The sequence below is a fragment of the Phasianus colchicus genome, chromosome 22 (genome assembly GCF_987193195.1).
Source record: "Phasianus colchicus chromosome 22, bPhaCol1.hap1.1, whole genome shotgun sequence".
Taxonomy (NCBI): domain Eukaryota; kingdom Metazoa; phylum Chordata; class Aves; order Galliformes; family Phasianidae; genus Phasianus; species Phasianus colchicus.
This window is the reverse complement of record NC_143457.1, coordinates 1,419,288-1,441,094: the sequence shown is the minus strand read 5'-3', so window position 1 is coordinate 1,441,094 and position 21,807 is coordinate 1,419,288. Positions and strand designations below refer to the sequence as shown.

Sequence of the window (21,807 nt, the reverse complement as noted above, 5' to 3'; positions counted from 1 at the left end):
CACCATGCATCGCACCATGGGTTTCTGTCCCCAGTTTGAACCTGTCCCTGCCACGCTGTGATGCTCTAAAGTCCTCCCTCCAAGGGTGAGTGTCTTCATCTTACCAACAAAGGCTGAGGGAGCTTGGAGTGTTCAGGCGTGAGGGGAATTTATGAGCAGGAGGGAGAAGAGAAGCTGTGGGTGCCCCATCCCTGGAGGAGCCCAAGGCCAGGCTGGATGGGGCCCTGGTCAACATGACCCAATGGGGGGCAACCAGCCCACAGCATTGAATTGGAACTGGATGGGCTTTAAGGTCCTTTCCAATCCCACCATTCTGTGATCTGTTTTTGCACAGTTAGAATAAGACTGAGTCCCAGGGACTGCTCCGTCCTCTTGCCCCCAGTATAGGGTGCCCTGTAGGGTGCTCAGTGCTCAAAGGGACATTTAGAATCATAGAATCGTTAAGGCTAGAAAAGATCTCTAAGGTCAGCTAGTCCAACTGCCTACCTACCATCAATAGTGACAATAAACCATGTCTCTAAGTATCACATCTACCCTGTCCTTAAACACCCCCAGGGACCATGACCCCACCACCTCCCTGGGCAGCCTGTGCCAATGCTTGGGCACTATTTCTGAGAATAAATTCTTCCTAATATCCAACATGAACTCATTTGGGGCATTCTTCATCTTTTCAGGACTTGGATCAGGTTGTGGCTGACAGGTGCTGGATGGGGCAGAGCAATGCTGCCATATCAACCATCACCAGGAAATCCTGTGTGTTATATTGCACACACCAACTGAAGTAATTGAGGTTGTGCAAACACAATTTATCCTAGAAGGATTTGCAGCTGTGACTAAATTTGCTTTGTTTTCAGCTTTGAAGTTTTCCCCACTGACCAGACGCATGGGGTTGTGTTGTTTATCCTGTGCAGAAAGGCATCTTTTCACAGACAGCTCAGCGTTACTCTTTCAGGTTGCTTGGAATATACCATGCTGGGGGATCACCCTGCTCAGATCCCATGTCATGACTTTGGAAGCATCCCAGTCCATCGCTTCTGTGGGCAATGCTGCAGGCATATGAGTCCTGCTCCCTGAGGTGGTTCTGGAGGAAACCCTTCAGTTGCCATAGACATGGCCAACCGAAGGGGTTCACAGCCTCCTGAGCTCCCCAGGGCTCAGTGATTATCATTGAAGCCAATAGGTGATGCTGTTATGGATTGGGCCCTGGGAAGCCTGATCTAGTGGCTGTCAACCCTGCCATGGCACGGGGGTTGGAGCTCAATGATCTTTATTGTACCTTCCAACCCAGCACCTGTCAGCCACGACCTGATCCAAGTCCTGAAAAGATGAAGAATGCCCCAAATGGGTTCATGTTGGATATTAGAAAGAATTTATTCTCAGAAAGAGTGCCCAATTCTATGATTCTATGATTTTAAGGCATGACATCAAGCTCAGCTGCGTGCTTCGAGCACAGCTGCCTTCCCCATTCATCGCTGCCCCATTTCTGCCTTCTGCCTTTCAGCCTGATGCTGGAGAGATGCTGAGGCCGGATGCCCAGTAGGTGTCCCTGAAACTGCTTGTGTGAGTGGGGGGAGGATATGGGGGCTCACATAATTGAGACAATCCTTCTCTCAATCCATCTTCTGCAATGTTTATGCCTCACGCTTTGCCTCTGATGTTTTGAGCAAGCTGATACCCACGGTATTAATAAGTTGTTTGGACAATAATTGCTGCTTACAATAAATGATTCATAAAGTCCTACGATAGCCTCGGAAATGGGGTAAGCAGGGAAAGCAGCTGGAGGACAGCAGTGGGATGCTAATGAGAGACCACCACAGGGAGGGAAATGTATGAAGAGTGGGGAGGGGGATTAATCCATCCCTTAGTGCTATAGAACAGCCCAATTCCAGCGCTCACCTACAGCACAGCAACAGAGCCCAGTATCGTAGAATCAGAATCGTTGGAATGGGAAGGGACCTTTAAAGGCCACCTGTTTCAATTCCCCTACAGTGAACAGGAACACGCGCAGCTCAGAGCACAGTCCAGCCAAGCACATGGTGACTACATCCACACCATTGCTCTCCTGTATCCCCAAGGACTCGGTGCCCTCAAAAGACACCATGAACACAGAGCAGTAAGAGCTGCCCAAGCCACCAGCACAGCACTGATTGACTTTCTAGTTCCTAAATTCAGTTCTCTGGACTAGTTCCTTCAACGCTGCTTGTTTCTGGATTGTGAAGGGCTCCCACGGGTGAGAGAGGACTGAACCCCCATTCCAGCAAAGCAATGAACCTCACGTTTGACCTGGACCCATTCAGGCGGACTCCTGTTTTTAAGGACTCATTTTTAAGAGTTTGTGATGTCAAGGTGGCATGTGTAGGCCAGCACCAAGGCAGAGGAATGGGGTGCCTGATGGGGCTGTGCTCCTGAATGGCACTGAGATCACATCTGGGACTGCTCCATGCCACTAGACTGGATGATCTTAGAGCTCTTTTCGAACCTAATGGTTCAATGAAAAGAGATGGCAGCAGCCCCCAGCACTGCCAGCATCCCCACACAAAGGCCATGCTCCTCCTTTGCAAGAGCTGGAGATGATGCTATGAGGAGCACACATCACCCCTTGGGAGCTTTGAACTCCCTGGGAGCTGAGGACCTGTCTGAACCTCCAGCAGCCCTAAAATCCAAGTGCCCATAGAGCTACCAGGACTTGGCCAGAGGAAAAGGAACTGCATATCCCACCTAGCACTGTCTCAGCTGAACCCCAGGAGCCTTGGGACAAATGAAGAAAATGACAGGCTAGAAAGAAATTAATAGAGCAGAAAATTTGAAATGATGTGGAAATAATTCCTCTGGCTTAAGGAGAGCTCCTTGTATGCTTAATTTCAGAACACAACTGTTTCCGTGTAGCTAAATTACAGTATCAAAGCGAGGGGCCCTGAGTGGAGCTGGTGGGACGCGGGGATGTTTCCATGCACATGGTGAGCTCTCCCACCTGGAGCAAGGTAAGGGATGGGGTGACCTCATGTCACTGTGGGGTCATGGATAGGGAGCGGGGAGGGAATATCTGGAGACCTGTGGGGCTGGGACGAAGCTCTCTGCCTTTTGCAGATGGGTCTCCCATCCAGAGAGCTGAAATTTCTTGAGAACGGCTGACAAAAGACAGAAAATGCTTCTGAGGGAAAAGTGCACCTGTGAAAATGGATCTGTGGTATCCCCAACCCAACTGGAGATCATAGGATCATGGAATCATTTGGGTTGGAAGGCATCCTTAAAGGTCATCTAGTCCAACTCCCCTGCCATGACCAGGGCCCCCAGAGGGCTCTGCATCAGCCATGGGTGCCAGGGGGAGGAACAGAGACGAGTGAGGTGGACGTGGGGAAGATGCTCTCTACATTGCTGGAAATCTGTGGGGAAGTCCCCAAGGAACCCCAGAAAGAGAGAAATCAGCTCCTTTCTTGACAAAAGCAAAGAAGTTTTCAAGGTGTCCTTTAGGCTTCACAGCACTCAGCGAGATTGATCTGTGCTCAGCCCCCCAGAGAAAATCACCAGTCTGTATTTTCTCGTTCCTCGCACACAGATGGGCAGGAGCTGCCCACACGTCCCCGGTGGTGGAGCTGAGTGCTGTCAGCCCCAGACCTGCAGCATGGGATCAGTTCCCTTCTGCAGCCATGGTGGTGCAGGGAGCAGGGGGGATGCAGGCAGGGAGAGGCACAACCCTGGGCATGGGCCTCCCGTTCAGAAGCATGATCCCAAATGGGTCTGGAAGAGTGAGAGCAGTGCCTGGGGCTGCACAAAACAGCAGCAGGTCCTGCTGGAGTGTTCCAGGCTGCCTTGCAGTGCTTCGCTTCCAGGCAGTGCTGAAAATTTTGTCGCACTGGAACACAACAAAAAGCTCTGATTCACATAAGCAATGCTAGAGCAACTGACGGTTTCATTCTGCTGAGCTGGAGCACTCCAGCCATCAATGCTGAGCGGAGGATTCAGCCTTCCTGGGAAACACCTCAGTTTCTCAGGGGCTGTGGCCATGTCCTCATTTTTCCCTATGTGCCCTACTTTTGTCCCGCTTGCTGCTAAGCGCTGGCGGCACTGAGTTGTCAGCTCAGTGCAAGCTGAGGAAATTCCACATTTATTACAGCAGATGGAGTCCAAAGCCTGAAGTCCAGGAGCAACGCACACCGGATGCATCTCCCCAGCTCTGCCCTGGTCACCACAGCTCTGCTTGGCTCTGCATGCAGCCCCCAGAGCCATCAGAGCCCCCCAGGCATACTTGTGCACAAACCAGATATTTACCTTTCGCTATACAGACTTACAGCAGCACAGGAACATTGGGGGTAGATTGCTCCAGTGCTCTGCCATCTTCAAAGCTAAGAAATTTTTTCTCATGTTCATATGGAACTTCTGGGTTCCAGTTTGTGCCCGTTGCCCCTCGTCCTGTCTCTGGGCACCACCAAAAAGAGCCTGGCCCCATCCGTTTGCCTCCCACCCTGCAGACATTTCTAAGTGTTGCTCAGATCCCTCTCAGCCTTCTCCCCCCCACACTGAACAGCCCCAGGGCTCTCAGCCTTTCCTCACACAGGAGATGCTCCAGGCCCCGATCTCTCTGTAGCCCTCCTGGGCTCTCCCCAGCAGCTCCCTGCCTGCCTTGGTCAGGGCAGCCCAGCACTGGGCCCAGTGTTCCAGATGTGGCCTCCCCAGTGGAGAACAGATGGGAGGAGAACCTCCCTCGTTCTGCAGGCCACGCTCTGTGCCATGCACCCCAGGGTCCCATTGGCCTCTTGGCCACCAGTGCACACTGCTGGCTTGTGGTCACCCTGTTGGTCAACCACTGGTCAACAATTGGTCAATTGTTGGCTACCAGGACACCTAGGTTCTTCTTTGCAGAGCTCGTCTCATCAGCTCAGCTCCTGACCTGTACTGGTGCATCCGCACACGTAGGACTGTACACTTGCCCCTGTTGAACCTCACTGTTCCTCCTGGCCCAACTCTCCAATCTGCCCACCCATCTCCTTCCCCTGATGCCCCTCAGCTTGCCCACCTCCTCCCCATGCTCTGTCCCCAAGCTGAGCAGAGCTGTGGCACAGTAACACCACTGTGATATGGTCACCCTGTGAGCATAAAGAAAGAGGGCTGCTCTTTGGAAAGAAAGAGGACACAGGGGGACCGTCCCCTCTGCTGCCCTTGTGACACTCCATCTGGAGTACTGCATCCACGCCTGAGGCCCTCAGCACAAAAAGACGTGGAGGTGTTCAAGCGGGTCCAGAAGAGACCACAAAGATGCTCGGAGGGCTGGAGTACCCCTCCCTATGGAGAAGGGCTGAGGGAGCTGCGGATGTGCTCCGAGGAGCAGAACGTGGAGGACAGCAGAGCACAGGGAGCAGAGGAAGGGCACAGACTGCCGCTGGCTTTGTTGTGACGGCCGGGGAAAGGACGAGCCCGGGGAGCTGCAGGGAGGAGCGTGTTAGTCAGAGAAACCCCTGGCTGCTTGCTGTGTTGTGCCAGCAATAGCGTGTAAAGCTCTGTCTGCGCGAGAGGATTCGCGTGTCAAGTGCTCCCAGGGGCTGCGGGATCGCTGCTCGATGGAGGTGAAGGCAGAGCTGCAGGCAGCGTCTGGCAGCGGCACAGGGGTGCAGCCCAGGCTCTGAGCCGGGGATGTGCTCCCAAAAATGGCCTCTGCTGGGTAAGAACTGGGTCAGCCCTTCAGCAGCTGAGTCACCGTTGCAGTGAGGCTGCTTTGCGCCCTCAGCTCTCCACGCGTTGCTGCTGCATCTATTTTAGCTTATGCATACCTGTTGTGCACCCAGGGCTGTTCCTCTCCCACATGGAAAGCGGTGTGAGGGGATAACAATTAGCTCTGGTGTTAATCACACCTGCAAGTAACAGTGCAACCCCCTGCATTGTGCCAACCATGGGTCTGGGTGGAAATGGAGCGGGGAGTGCAGGGCTGTGATTGAATCAGTGGGTCAGAAACAACAAACCTTTCCCACAGCAGCATGAGGAACAGCAGAGGATCCAGGAAAAGAGTGCAAACGCGTGGCCACAGAAAATGATTTTCACCCAGTCAGTGTTTCCTGGGAAGATTTACCCATACGCATAATTAATGGCACAGATAACATCCAGGTATGCAAAGAGCATAGGGAAAGTGTTCAGCTAGATCACCCAAGGCTTTTCCAGATAACTGAGCACTTGAATGTGCAAAGTTCTGTTGCTTTGATGCCTCCTGCAGCTTCTTCCTTGGGAAAGAGGCAACCAAGTTCGTGCCAATGAGCCTGGTGTGAGGAGGGAGGCAATGAGGAATGTCTCTTGCACAAAGACAGTTGGTCTAAATGGCACTGCACGAAGTTCTGGTGCTGCAGGTTGGACTAAAGGTTGCCTTACAGAAGCCCAGGGGCAGAACACAATGGGCTTTGCAGTGCCCCCTTCTCCCTGCCCCAGCTCTGAGGAAGCCCATTAGTGCTCACGTTGTCCCAGATAACAGCAAAATGGGAACAGTAGGAATGAGCAGCAGGAATGTCCTTGCGAAGTACAATTAACAGCCTGAAATAACGCAGCAGAATTCTCAGGAGCCAGGCTTATTGCAAGCCTGGTCATTAGGAAAATCATCAAGATTGTGCTGAAAGGAGAGCATTCATCAGCACGGCCAGTGCACGGGAGCTGATCCTGTGCTGTTTGTGCAGGTGGTGCATGGCTCATGGGCAACACTGGAGACAGACAGATGGTTGGACTGGGTGATCTTAGAGGTCTTTTCCAACTGGAATGATTCTATGATTCTCTGTCCCTTGTCCCATAAACATCTCTGCCCCACGTCCAGCCATACCCAGCCCCATCACTTCGTCATGCCATGAAAAAAAAAAAACAAAAAACCTTTGGCACAGGGTGGACCCGTGGCAAACAGCAGCCTGGGAAGAAGAAGGAAGGCAGGTGCAGGCTGCAGGGTGAGGGTTTGCTCCGGAGCAGCAGGATGGAGGCAGCAGGCAGGGAGGGGGCCAGCAGCAGGCAGGAGCTGCAGGCAGCGGGTGGTTAATCAGCCGTCTGCTTCCGTGACTGAGCTCGGCAAAGAGCTCCGTAGAGGAGAAAGCCTTTTGCTCATGAAAGAAACATCAGTGCTAATCGAATCAGGGTACAGCCCGGCAGCACGCGACAGGCTGCAGCGGCTCATTCATATTGCATGCTTTGCTCCACTTCTGCAAGAGGAAGCCCAGTGCAAAGGGTGGGGGTCCCACCCAGAGACAGTTGGGGACCAGGACCACGGGGTGGGGGGAGAGGAGGGGAAACCAGAGGCTGAGCTGATGGGCTGGGACAGGGCAATGCATTGTCCAAGGTAAGGATGCTGTGCAGGAAATCACTAACATTTTGGCTTCTTTACCCAAATCCACCTTTTCCCCATTGTGGGTTCAGCATCTTTTCTTATTGCAGCAGGCTGCTTGGGGAGGTGGTGGAGTTCCCACCTCTGGAGGTGTTCAAGAGATGTGGCACTGAGGGACATAGTGGTCATGGTGGGGGTGGTTTGGTGTTGGACTGGATGATCTTAGAGGTCTTTTCCAGTCTCAGCGATTCTGTGGTTCTACGAAAGCACAGGAGAATGGAAAATCAGACAGAGGTAGCCATCCTCACTCCTTTGAGCACTAAGATGGGAAAATCACCTTAGTTTCAGGGACTCAGTCCTTTAGCAGCACCCACCTGCAGTACAGCAGCTGGGAGCAGCTGGTGAGCCTGTCTCTGGATCGAGCCACTCTCCTTTTTCCTTCCCTGTGTCCTTTGCTTTCCACATGGCCCAGGGTCCCAGTATGGAGAAACAACTGGTTCTGGTGGAGATTTCACTGGTGCTGGGCAAACTGTGCTGAAGCAGAGCTATGTCCCACTGGAGAAAGAGTAAAGGAGGAGTGGAGAGCACCAGTCACCACGGCTGGGGATGATGGAGGATTGCCATGTGAGGCACCCCTTGTCCTCCTCACAGGCACACAGAAGGTGCTGAAAGGTTTGGGGCTCATGACCAAAAGAGTGAGATGCTATTGGGATCTGAAAGCACGCAGCCTGCACAGCAGACCTCTAAGATCATCCAGTCCAAACCCAACCCGTTCCCACCATGCCCACTGACCCCATCCCTCAGTGCTGCATCTCCACATCATTCAATTCCTCCAGGTAGGGTGACACCACCACCACCACCACCCTGAGATGCTTGTTCCAACAAGAAGAGATGATGAAAGAGGATTTGGGCAAAAAAAAAAAAAAAGAAAAAAAGAAAAAAAACCAAGAATGATAGTGATTTCCTGTTCTGCATCTGCAGATGGAGCCTTTCCTATCTCCTCCTGCCATCCACTCTACAGACTCATGTCACGTCTGCCTGGATTCACTCTCTTGTCCTATGCCTCACCCACACAAAAATATGGTCTCAGTGAGAGATCAGCCATTGGCAGCAGTCAGATCTTCAAGCAGCCACCATAAATGCTACCCATGAACGCTGAGCATCTTTAAAAATCTGGGCCATAACACCCAAGATATAATCCTGGCCTTTGGAAAACAGCCCTAGGTGCCAGCCTCAAGCTGTGCCCCTCAAGCACAAATTTCCTCTGGTTTGTGCAATGCGCTTGGATTTTCAATAGAAAATACATATTTTATCAGGCTGCAGCAGAGCAGGGCCTGCAGCCCAGGACTCCAAAGGAGAGCAGGGTGGTAGGCAAGTAGATGTCAGGAGGGCTCTGTCCCCAGGGCAGGACTACGTCTCAGTGCAGGAGGAGCAGTGCTGAGGGCTTGCCTGCTAAAGTGAGGGCATGGCAGAGCATAAAAGCAGAGGAAGAGGTTTTGTCAGTGACGGGAGCAGTCCTGGGAGAGGATCAAAGTGAAGGGCAGAGTCAGCGGCCGCAGCTGTCAGCGCCGACGCCAATGGAGCTGTCAAAGCACAGGGAGCTCTGCCCAGCCACGTCCGTCCACCGCCCCGTCCTCCTGGAGCTGGGGGTCTGACAGGCACTCTGCAGAGATGAAGCAAAACGCTTGGAGCCCTCCCCGCTCCCCGGGATGCGTGTGCAGGGAATTACAAAGAGGCTGTGGCTATGCTTCCCATGTCCTTCAGTCTGAGTACATCGCAACACAGCATTGCCCTGGGACATGGGCAGTGAGCTGACACCCAGCATCACCCCTGTCTGCTGCAGCCCTGCTGCTGAGGAGCAACCCGTGGACAGGATCAGCCCACTCCTTGCCCTCAGCTCTGGGCTGGGCTGAACCAGAGAGGTCCAGGGGGAAGGCGAAGTGATGGGATGCTCTCAGGAGCAGCTGAAGGCAGTGTCAGGAGAGCAGGAGGCAAGCTGCAGGTATCCCTGTGCATTACAGAGTGGTGGGACTACATGACCTTTAAAGGTCCCTTCCAACTCAAATGATTCTATACTATGATTAAGTGTGGAAAAATGGCACACATGAGATAGAAGCAGTCCCAGGGGTTCATTCGCTCAGAACGGTGTCAGGGGGCTCATTGTGAGCTTGGAGAAAAGCTTTGCCTTTTTCACATCTTCTCCTGGACATATGTAGATGCAAGCTGAGGCTGCCACCCTCTTGTCTGTAGGGGCACTGCTACATCGCACACTCCTTCTGCAGCTGTCATTTATTTCCACAAATCATAGAAGCAGGCGCTGCTCCATCCTCACTGCCCTGTGTGGCTGAACTCCCCATGGGGGAGAGGCACAGGACGGGGTGAGAGTGCTGCCTACAATGCTTTTGGATAGCCCACAACTGAGTGAAAAAGGTAGAAGGCCTGGATGTGTCTTGGAGAGATGGGTCGTAGCATTTATCAATGAGATTTGCTGCTTTGAGACATCTCGAGTGGACCCCTGGGTTGACCTGTCCAACACCTCCCCACATGGGGCTGCCACCTGTCACATACAGGGTGTCCCACGGGGCTGTGTTCCCTTCAGTCCCCTCCTGGCATGTCCTTGCAGTTCCCAGATGGAGCACAGGTCCTTCTGCTGCTCCCCCTCCATCCCCAGATCTCTGGACAGGTGATCCCCAATGACTGTCATTGCTGATGTCTGGTGGCATGGTGAGATTGGGACCCACCAGATTAAGGGTGAGATCTGAGCTCCTGGCTCAAGCATGGGGACAGGACTTGGAATAAGAGAGGGAAACTGAGGCAAAGAAGAGGAGGATGATGCTTCACTTGGAGCCAGCAACCACAAGCCAAGGCTCGTAACTCCTTGCGTGGAGTTGTGCCAATTCTCATAACTATCATAGGGCTGATACAGAAGTGAACTGGGAAGCAAAGTGTCTGAAAGAGTGAGGAAGGGACGTTGTCATCTGCCTGTAAAGGGTGATTTGTTTTGCTGGAGCCAGGAAACAAGGTGACAGTATGCACAGAGCAGTGTCCATGGCCAGAGAGGGTATCGTGCACCAGCAAGTCCAGACCTATTTTTATCTCTGAGACAGAAGCTGCAAAGATTTTGTTCAATCTTTTATTATCTTTTTCCCAAAGATTTTCTCAAGAAGACATTGCCTTTAGTTACAGAGTTCTTTTCACACTAAGAACAGCTTGACCAGACAGAATTCTTAGTTCAGCTCCCCTCCCACCTGCTTAGCTCCCTCCTTCTCTCGCCTCATCCCTTTCCTTTTTCTGTCACAGCTCTCAACAAATCCCACCACCACTTTCTACTTCACCAAAATTTGTCCTGGTCAACCTTTTTCCCACCATTCTCTTTCGAAAAGCCACGTCTCTTGCTTTACACTCTTTTAGGATAATAATCATAGAATAATTAAGGTTGGAAAGACAAGATCACCCAGTCCAACACCAAACCACCCCCACCATGCCCACTAATCATAACCCTCAGTGCCACATCTTCATTTTTCTTAACACCTCCAAGGAAGGTGACCCCACCACCTCCCTGGGTAGCTGTGCCAGTGCCCAACCCTCTTTAGGAGAGGAAGATTTTCCTAATATCCAACCTGAACCTCCATTGGTGCAACTGTGCTGTTTTCTGGTGGAAACAATCATACAAAATGAAATAGCTCTATCAGAAGAGGTAGAGACTGATAAGTCTCAGAGGCATTAGATGCCAGGTCAGATGGGGCCATGGGCAGCTTGATCTGGTAAGGTGCAACCAGCCCATGGCAGGGGTTAGAATTGGATTTAAGGTCCCCTCTACCCTAAACCATTCTGTGATTCTATGGTTCTATGATTCTATGATCTAGTAGGGGCAATGTGAGCAATCCATTTTTAAACACATAGTCTGAATCTGAAGAAGGAACATGAAGTATGAACAAATCAATTTTCTGGGAAAAAAAAAACTAATCGTATTTATCAGTTCTATTACTTCTTTCATCACAAAATTTCTCATTGTTTGAAGGTCTACATCGATGGGATGCTCTTTACCAGGATGTGTTGTTGGAGCTGGTGGGATTTGTCTCTGCTTTGGAGCATCTTGGAGTCCAACACAAAAAGCTCTGGACATCTCCAGGAGGCTTTGCTCTGCTCCCCAGATTTACTCCTCCTTACACCCCATCAGAGTCACATCAAAGAGCACAGCCCTTTGTTTGGGCCCTGTTTGATGTTCACTGCTAATTTTTTTGGTATGCATGCAGCAGTGTTTGACTCATGCTTGCTCCCATAATAAACACTCATTTCATTGCTCTTAAATGATTGGGAGACGTCCAATTTTAATCTTTTATTCATCATCTTCTTCCAGCTCAGACATGGGGAAAAACATGTAAATTCAAAACCTGTGAGAATTGAAAATTTCATAAGTGCTGCTGACCCCTCACTGGCAGCTCTGAATATGAGAGAAATAAAGGAATTGTAATGAGGAACCTCATCTTTTGATGACAGCTTTAGAGGAACCCAACATGAAGAGGGGCTGCATCTTGCCCTGCACGGAATGGGGCAAGGCAGGCAGAAAGACATGCAGTGACCTCCTATATGTCACCCAACAGCAACCCACATCCCACAGTCTGCTCCCTGAGGGACACTTTTCTGGAAAATGGGAGAGCAGAGAGTAAATGGAACAAATGATGAGGAACAAGAAGTCTACAGTGAAAGCCTCTTGGTTCAGGAAGACATCAGTGGATGCTGGGGAGTAATTAACTTCCAGCATCAGAAAAATGAAAGTCTCTAACGTGACATGGCTAAGGGGCTGAATCAACAGTTTCATCCACTTTGAAGACTGGTTTGCCTGGTTGTGGTTGGTATCAATGCATAGGTGATAAAGTCCCATGCATTTCCTTCTTCTGTGACAGAGGGAAGATTTCTTCATCATGGAATCACAGAATGGTTGGGTTGGAAGGATCCTTCAGGCCAGCCAGCCCCAACCTCTGCCATGGGATGATTGCCCTTAACCAGCTCAGACTGCCCAAGGTCCCATCCACAGCCTTGGGTACCTCCAGGGATGGGACATCCACCATCCAACTCCTTTGTGGTGGTTTCCAACACAGACGCGAGCAAAGAAATGCTTCAAAGTCAATGCAGGACTTAAGGACTTAACCTGGGACTCTTTCAAGGGTTAAAATGGCAGCTGTGGAGGGTATTTCTGTCTTATTTCATGTTATTCTGAGTAATTTACTTGGACGTGATGCTAAACGGCTGTGCTCAAAGCAGAGTGAGACAGAGGTTTGGGAATACTGCCTTCCTTGGCAGACCAAGCTGGTATGTGATCAGACAGGAATCATATCAGTAAATACGAAGCAGAGTTCACCATCTGTTAACACCATCCACAGAGTGGATCTGCCCCCTGCAAGCTTGCATCAAGCTGCCATTCTGCAGGCGTGGGTGCAGAGCTAAGATGGGTGGCTGCATGCGGGGCTCTGCAGGTCTGGACTGCCACTTCCAGGCGCACAAAGCTCACAGAGCTGATGGCACAGCCAGATTTGTCCCAGAGACCTATCAGTGAAATGGTTCAGAGGTGACCTATTGGTTTGTTGGAGTAGTTTTGGATGATGGAAAAGGGGGGAAGACCAGTTCCCAGTGGAGCAAATTGGAGCTGCCCCATGGGGAACATTAAAGAATGTCCTGATGGCTAGTGTGATATATGAGGGTTTATGTGCTGTTGCAAAAGAGCCCCTGGTGACATCCCAACAGTGGCATTTTCATGGCAGTGGGAACTGATGATATGTGAGCATCCTGGGAGTTCTGAGGGACTGGGAGGAATTCTGATTATAATAGGTGAAGGGATGAGGGCTGGAGTGTGCGAAGTGTTCCACCTCTGCCAGTGCAGCTCAGGAGCATTTGGGCACCACTCTCAGGCATGGGGTTTGGGTTTGAGTGGCCCTCTGTGCATCCAGGAGTCAAACGTGGTGGTCCTTGTGGGACTCTTCCAACTCAGAATGTTCTGTGATTCTGTGAATTTAAAATGCTGTGGTCTTACCTGTCAGAAGGAGCGTTCCACCATCTCACCCAGCTTTCCATGTTTGAACTACAGGCAAGAAGTGACACAGTGCTGTCCCTGTCCGCGTGGTGGGGAGTCTGAGCAGAGTCTACATAGCGGTGTACATTGGCAGGTGAGTGATGTGACCTCCAAAGGTCCCTTCCAACCGTTTTTCTTTGAGTCTATGTTGGGTAAAGGCTCCAGCAAACCAGGAAGGTGGGCTATGATGCTTATAGATGTGTTGGGAAGTGGTGGGCTGCACTGCCTGGGGTGGGCACCTCTGTCCCTGACAATAACATGGATAGAGCCCACCCTATGCTCTATTCCCACCCTATGCTGTGATGCCATTTTGGATTTATATGGCAAGAAAAACATGATTCTTGCTTGTCGTTGCTGGCATCACCTTGGTCTCTGCAACTCATGTGCTGGCAAAATATTTCCTGGAGGGCAGCTAACCCTCCAACAAAATGTCCACAAGATGGGCTTTGCAAGTCCATGTACAAGATGCTTCAGCTCAGACTTTGGAAGAGAAAGGTTGAGGTTTTGCTGGGTTTTTTTTTTTTGATTTTTTAAAACAGTTCTTACATTTCCAGAAGCGAGTAAGCTTAGATCTTGGAAAACCTGCAAGTTGGGCTCAGGAGCATGGGATGATGCTTGGCTGCCCACTCTACATCTGCTACTGGGGCTGTTCCAGGCAGAACCGCTCTGAGCTGTCCCCTTTGTCCTCACTGTCTTTCATCTCCAGTGGGCTTTGATCACAGCTCACGGTGAGCCCGGGAGAAAGCAGCTGTGGTGCTTCAGAGGAACATCTGCCTGCATGATCTGCCGTGCCTGCATGACCTCCTGCCCTACACAGCACTGATGCAGTGCTTTAGAGGAGGCTTTTCCCAGTGAAGCCCAGTCAGGGAGCCCACAGTCAGAGTTCTGGACATTCACTCCACATATGGGCTCATCCCAAAGACTCTGCTACTCCATAGGGATGTATCCTTAAACTATGAGGTACTTCTGGAGCAGGGAAGGAGATGGATTCCAAGTGCTGGACCTTGTGTGCATTGTGGATCATCCCTAGGGGTCCCCACGCTCTCAGTAAGATGTGAAGCAGCTTTGTGCAGCACAGAACAAGAACAGGTGAGGAGACGGCCCATGGGAAGAAGGAGTTTTATTGTTCAGGAAGAGGTGCACAGTCTGAATATAAAAGGTAAACCCTGTCCCACCATCCCCCCCTGGCCACTGTCTGTGCATCTTCGGGCCTTGGGACAGGAACTGCCCAACCCCACTGAAGGGTCTGACCCATGAGCCACCTGGAAAGGGGCCATCTGGTGGCTCCAGACTCAGAGCCTGCAGCCCTCATCACCGTCAAACCCCAAGGCCATGGGGCCAGGAGCACTCAACCTCCATGACCCCAAAGGCATGGGCCTGTCCTTTGCTGTCCCTGGGTACAAGGGCAGTTTGTCCATGACAGACTGACCCACCAGGGAATCCCATCATTGGAAAGAGAGGACATGGACAGCCCCATGTGGCAGGGCTTGGGCTGAGCTCCATCATTACACTGACTGCAGGGTGGATGTGTGACAGGTTTGAGTGCAGGACATAAGGTGCAATACAAATTAAACAACACATTGCATCTGTCCCCCGTTACAAAGAGCTTCCATAGGAAGAAGTAAAGTGCCCGCCACAGTCAGAGAATTCATCAGGATGTAAGTGCCCAGGATAGAAAGCTAAGCTAGCCCCAGCAGGGCCAGTTCAGCCAGGATTATTGCAGCTGGGAAATGGCTTTAACCCTCCCCCCACCCTCCTTGTGCCCAAGCAGTGCTGAGAGAAACACGCTGGGCCAGATCCCACCAGCACTTTTACTGGAGTGATGCTGGATTTACTGTGCAAGTGCTACAGACAAGATGCTGTGGGTCCCACAGTGTGTCCCCTCCAGCACTGCTCCCCTCCCCAGCCGTGCTCCCAGCAGAGTTGTTTTTTTTTTTTTTTCTGCAGTGAGTTCAGTCCCACATTTGAGGCTTCTGTGCTTTGAGAAAATGTTGTGTACTTGACATTGGATTTCAGTAGAACAGTCCCCAAACCCATATAAAATTGTATTTACAACCAGGAATAGCCTTCCCAGCCCACAGCCTGCTCACCCTCCTGGCACCTCCGCAACACTGCATCCACCTCAACCTCTTGAACAGCTCTGCATGTCCCCAGAAGCCATTGCTCCACGCCAGACAAGCTTGCCAGAAGAGATGCTCCTATGGAGGGTGGAGAAGAGCTGAGGAGGAAAGGTCAGCCACCCATCATTGGGCTCACCAGTTGGGTAATGCTGGAGATCCTGCCAGCCTTGTATGGCACGGACTGTGTGGCTGCAGCTGGAAATATTGCTCAGGATCCACACTCTGCAGATAATATGGCAGCCCCAGGTGTAGGCTGGCAGTATGGTAATCCGGCAGCTCTTGGGTTCCTCTAGGGCTATATAAGAACAAAGTTTGGTAAAAGTCTCTCTAGCCCCAGTGACGTGAGGTGGGAGCAAATTCTCCCACTGTGCTGTGGTGCAGCTGGGGGAGACCAAAGGACAGGAGATGGCAGTTCTGCCAGGGGAGAAACCTGAGCATGTGGCCCTAAAAAACATGCCCAGGCTGCCCTGGGACGCTTGTGCTGTGTCCAAACAGGAGCAGTGCTGGTGTGTTCAAGAGGTGGAGACTCCTGCAGGACATGGGGCTTCTGAGGATCCAGGTAGAAAACCCCAATCCCTCTTTCCCCAGGTGGAGAGAGCACGGGGAGCCTGCCAGCAGTCCCTAGTGCTGCAGGCTGGCACTCTGTCCCCTGCTCTCCTGGGATTAGTGGGGGTGCCCATGAAGTCACCTGCAGGCTGTTTCAGGCTAGAGCACTGTGAGGTACTGGGAGCAGGGTTGCCTCTGCTGTGTGGCAGTCTGTGGGACCCTCCTCAGTTCAGAGATCCAACAGACTCCCCTCTTATCAAATCCGAAGGAGCTGTGGCCTATGACAAGCTCAGTCCTGTATGTCCTGGTATTGCTGTTTTGTTTGCTACTCCTCCCTCTTGTCTTCAGATGGGGGAAGGAGGCAGCAGGATTGTCAAGGTACTTGGAAAGCCATATTTCCACCGAAGCCCAAATCAAAGAGATGCTGGAGGAGTTCCAGATCCTGGTCTGGAGCCCCTTTCTCATTCACCCCCCCTGCTGCCCCTGTGCCAAAGTAAGTGTTAAGGAATGTATGCTGTGGGTCTGCAGAGCTGGTGATCAGAGGTGCCTCCTGGGGCCGTTTGTGTTCAGCAGCTGGGAGCGCATGGCCTGGATGCTGCTCAAGATCTTCTTCTGGTGGCCCATCATGGTGATGCCCAGACTCCGAACATCCCTGGAGAAGAAGGACACTGTCAGAAAACCCATAGGCTGGCCTCATAGAGACACAGCTCCTGACTGCATGCACTCCTCATGGACCTCTCGCCTGTTTCTCCTCCAAGGGCCATGGGCATCCTGCCTGGGGAAGGAGAGGCTGTCATTCCCCATGGCACAGCCTCCTGACAGCTTGGGGGAGCAGGAGCAAGGGCCATTGCTCCTGACAGACTGGTGGGTGACAAAATCGATGCTCTGAAATTGGATTCAGTTTTAGCGAGATGCCCTCAGATAAACTGGTCAGAAAGACAGACGGATGATGAGTTTCTGTGCTCAAAAGCTTCCCTGACGTGTGAGAAACAAGGATCCATATCAACTCGATGCCACAGCAAAGGCCCCAACTACAGCCCCCAATCAATGCACATGACAGCCCTCTGCCTGCATCTCTCCATGTCCCATTTCACCAGTTCCTGCTTTGCTTGTCCCAGCCCAGCCAATGCATGCACCATCATACCCTTTCTGAGTCACAGTAGTTAATGCCTCACATCTTCTGACAGGGAGCAACTCTCCTCAGAGGTAGAAAAGATTGCTTCATACTCAGAGATATGAAAGCTAACAGCAAAAGATGGGGAACATAAGCCTAGGGTGGGAGCAGCTATAGTTGCCATCCCTTCTGGTAACACTTATGGCAACAGCTAACCCAGAGAACCTCTGGAGGGATGCTTGAGCAACAGAAGGAGGAGAACAGATGGTGGAATAAGCCTTCTTCAGCCCTCCTTTGCCCAGACTTGGTCACTAGGGAGCAATTTCTGCCTCTGTTCCATCAAGTTTCCAAGCAGACAGGACCGCTGGGACCAGCAACATGGAACATGGTGATGCCTGAAGCACCCTATAGCTTCTTACTTTCTGATTTCCCCCTGATGGGAGTGAGAGCAGAGAGAAAGAGGCAGGGGAGGGTCTGTATTCACTTGGCAGAGGATTTCCAGAGCATCCTGGTACAGACCAATCTTGATTTCCTGAGGGGTGGCATCCTCCTCTTCAAGGACTAGCAAGGTCAAGTAAGCCAGAGCTTGGGGAAACCCCATCAGTGCTGTCTGCTTCTTGGTACTCACTCAATATTCATGCTCATCACCATGCCAAGGGAGGAGTACCCTGCCGTGGCAAAGTTGTCCCGGTAGTGCCCCAGCCGGATGGAGTCCAGCCAGTCCTCCACTGTCAGGCAGGAGGAGAAGTCAAGGAGAGTCCTGTTGAAAGGTGTCTGGGTGAACCTGGAGCAGGACAAAGGGGTCAGTCCTGGAGATTGAGTGGAGGCTGCACAACCGTTTGAGTTGGAACCGACCCTTAAAGGCCATCTGGTCCAACCCCCCTGCAATGCACAGGGACACCCACAGCTCCATCACTGCTCAGAACCCCTTCAGCCTGACCTTGGGTGTCTGCAGGGATGGGGATCCACCACTTCTCTGAGCAACCTGTGCCAGTGCCTCACCACATGTGTACAACATTTCCCTTTTATCCCTGCAGCACCCAGGGAGCCCTTACCGGTTCACAGTGGCAGTGCACTTCAGGTTGTCGGGGTTGCGGATGAGTTTGTCCAGAATGCCAACGATCTGGGAGAAGCGAGGCCTCTCACTTCGGTCCTTCTGCCAGCAATCCAGCATCAGCTGGTGCAGGGCTGTGGGGCAGCCCATCGGGGCTGGCAGGCGGTAGCCTTCCTCCACTGAGTTAATGACCTGAAAGGAAGCCACACGCTATAGAGGAGATGCTCTCCTGCCCGTATCCAAGCACCCTAAACTGCTGTCCGCAGGGAAGCACTGGTGCATGAGCTCTTAAGGCTGTCAGAAGGGGAAATAGCAGGGTGCACACCAGATTCATGCTGAATGACAAGTTTATTGCCAATGAGCTGTGTGCAGCATCTGCAGAGAGCTGGAAGCAGGCTGGATGCCACACACATACAAGAAATCACTGCTATGACAGCAGATTGATTAAGTGGTCCAGCAGGCCTAAAATATCACAGCTTGCCTCCAGCAGATAAGTCACGAGAGCTTCATTCACATTCAGTTGTTCTACAACCAGAGCTTGCCACTGCTCAGCAAGGCTGCAAGAACTCTGCTCAAAGGAATGTGCAGAGGATGCTGTGTAAGTCCCTGTGGCTCTGTCACCAAAGCTACTTTCTAAGATAAGAAAAGCACTAAGGAGAGAGGGGACACTCAGGACTCGAGGACAGGGAGAAAGCAGGCAGAGGTACAGTTTCCATAGGTAACACAAGGAGCCCTATGGTTCTACAGAGTCAAAAACCAAAGGTGACACAGGTTTGGGTTTCTTGGGAACAACCTGTGGGCAGAGGGAGGGATGGATGCCAGCATGGGAGGAACTGGCAGGTGAGTGCCTAGAGACCATGGGACCCTGAGCTCTAGCAGGGAATGGGAAGGTGGCACAACGTGTTGGCTGATATGGAGCAGTTAGCATTCAGATTCTGACTGGGATTTAGGTTTGGGTTTGGGCTAGGGTTATGGGTAAGGTTAGAGGTAGGGTTAGGGTTAAGGTTCAGGTTGGGGTTAGGGTTAGGGATAGGGTTATGGGAAGGGTTCAGGTTCAGGTTAGGGTTAAGGGTAGGGGTAGGGGTAGGGATAGGCAGGGATGGGGATGTGAATAGCCAGGCACAGCCAGGAGCCACTGTGCAGCAAAACAAAGTCACACTGATGTCACCACGCAGGGGACAGGCGCATTGCACACTGCCCAGAAGGGATGTGAGGAGAGGTAGGGGCCGCTCTCCCTTTTCCTCAGCGCCCTGCTAGGCTGGCTTGGGATGGGGCAGGAGAGGCAATGTGCTGTCGTGCTGCCCTGAGCCCACTCACATCCCTGTTGGTCATGTTCCAGTAGGGACGCTCGCCGTAGGCCAGCACCTCCCACATGACGATGCCGTAACTCCACACGTCGCTGGCGGAGGAGAACTTGCGGTACGCGATGGCCTCTGGAGCTGTCCAGCGAATGGGGATCTTGCCCCCCTGAAACAACATCAGGAGAAAAGTGCATCATTTTGTACGCTCATCTAAGGCTGGAAAGACCTCTGAGGTCTTCCAGTCCAACCGTGCATCTATCACCAATGTTGTCCCCTGACCACATCCCTCAGTGCCACATCTCCACGTTCCTTGATCACCTCCAGGGACAATGACTCCACCACCACCCTGGGCAGCTGTGCCAGCGCACTGCCACTCACTCTGAGAATAAATTTTCTCAATATCCAACCTCAACCTCCCCTGCCACCATTACCACAGTAGTGAGCCGAAGCCAAGGGCTACCACTGCACAAGAACACTGAGCTAACTCTGGGCAAAGGCAGAGAGCCTGGTTAGTTCAGTGCAGCAAACAAGGGGAGTTGTGTTGTGTGCTCCCTGCCTGTTACTGATTTGGCAGGCAAGTGCTGAAGAGGAGAACTTGTTGAATTAAAGGCTGACTGTGCTAACAAAAAACAGCAATAAATGGGCCAAGAATACATTTAAGCCAGAAATGTGGTTGCTGGCAACACGAAGAGAAAAGCTGTGGTGCAGGGAATGTAGGGGAGTTTTCCAGAGCAGCTGAGACAGACTCAGTATGTACCCCCTTTCAGAGGTCCCTGTCTAGAGTTAAGAATTGCCTCTACCCAACTTTGTTCTACCTGCTCTGTCACATTTCTTGATGGGGATTGAAGGTGACAGATGCACCCTTTTTGATGGGATACCTTCCTACACAAGTTTATGAAGAAGAAAGCATCCTTATATTAAGGATATTCTGAATGAGACTGTGTCAGAGAGTTTATGCTCCTGACCCTATCACTGCATACTCATGGTTCATGCCATGGGTTACCCCAAACAAACCTGAGGCTCTATTTGCTTCTCTACTTCCTTTCCTGAAAAGTGATGCTCAGACTCCTCAGCTGCCTCTGCGAACTGACCCACATTGAGAACATTTATCCAGCCAGAGGAGTGCTTTGGGAGCACACTGATTTATGCCATTGGCAGGAAAAAGCAAAAAGGACACATTCCCTCAATAGAGTTCACTTCTCCTCTTACGACCTCTGGTAGAGGAGCATATCAAGCTCCAGAGCCATCAGATTGGCCAAAGAATCTTAGAATAGATTCACGGATAAACATGTCCTACATTAAAAGTCCGACCAACCACCTACCACCAATATTGCCACTATTCCATGTCCCTAAGTACCACATCTACACATTTCTTGAACACACTGGAGAAGCATAAAGGAGGAGCATTCTCATGTAATGTGTTAAAAGCCAGAAGCACTTTGGGGTCATGTCCAAATAACAGCGAAGAGGTGATTTTCTCCTTTCCTGCACTGCCTTTCCTGACACAAGTGTCTAACTTCACCTGCCTGGGGCAACCACCATACCGTGGTGGTGTACGCAGCGTCCGGGTCATCCTCAAGGATGCGGGAGAGGCCGAAGTCAGACACTTTGCAGACCAGGTTGCTGTTGACCAGGATGTTGCGGGCAGCCAGGTCCCGGTGCACGTAGCCCAGGTCAGACAGATACCTCATGCCTGCTCCGATGCCGCGCAACATGCCCACCAGCTGGATGATGGTGAACTGCCCATCGTGCTTCTGGAGAAGGAAATAAATTGGAGTTCAGTTGTGTTTTTCTCTATTTCTTGAGTCTCTCTCCTGGTCCCTAGGCCCTCTGCCCACTCTTCCCTTGGGCAGGTGCCCTGCACTGGTGATGCTGCGTGGAGTCTACTGAAGAGGTGACGCTCAGAGACTACTACCCTTACACAGGGGCCATGATGGCCATGGGGCGAGGAGTGTGACCCAACCTCATCTTCTGTCTTGCAGCCCAGAGGACCAGAGGAGTTCAATGAATACAAATATGAGAGCTTCTTACCCTGAGAAAGGTGTCTAGTGAGCCATTCTCCATGTACTCAGTAACAATCATGACCAATTTGCCTGCAGAAGACAAAGGAGGTCAAGTTAACAAGTCACCTTCCTCCAAGAAGCCCAATGCTATGCTTTTACTGGGAGCAATGCTAATGCAGGCCTGGGGATCTCCTGCAGCCCCACACAGTGGAGGGCACAACGATGGAGATGTGGCCAGAACCCCAGTGGAGATGTGGCCAAAACCTCGACACTTAACCCTCCCTCCAGGTGTTATTGAAGTGGCTGGGTCAGCTTCC

The 21,807-nt window shown here is 51.7% G+C and overlaps 1 protein-coding gene across 3 annotated transcripts in view; it reads right to left on the bottom strand.

The window, feature by feature from the left end:
- Positions 1–14,472: 14,472 nt before the first annotated feature.
- The window catches only part of EPHA8 (EPH receptor A8), a 39,463-nt gene continuing 32,128 nt past the window's right edge, over positions 14,473–21,807 (bottom strand). For 2 of the 3 annotated variants that reach the window (XM_090122863.1, XM_031607959.2), the window contains exons 12-17: positions 21,519–21,580; positions 21,032–21,241; positions 19,504–19,653; positions 18,188–18,378; positions 17,761–17,916; positions 14,473–16,670 (exon numbers count right to left, since the gene is read on the bottom strand). In XM_090122863.1, the coding sequence (XP_089978989.1) occupies positions 16,556–16,670; positions 17,761–17,916; positions 18,188–18,378; positions 19,504–19,653; positions 21,032–21,241; positions 21,519–21,580 (884 nt within the window). In that variant the 3' untranslated portion in view covers positions 14,473–16,555. The remainder of the gene's footprint in view (positions 16,671–17,760; positions 17,917–18,187; positions 18,379–19,503; positions 19,654–21,031; positions 21,242–21,518; positions 21,581–21,807) is intronic. The other variant, XM_090122865.1, reaches the window with a different exon arrangement.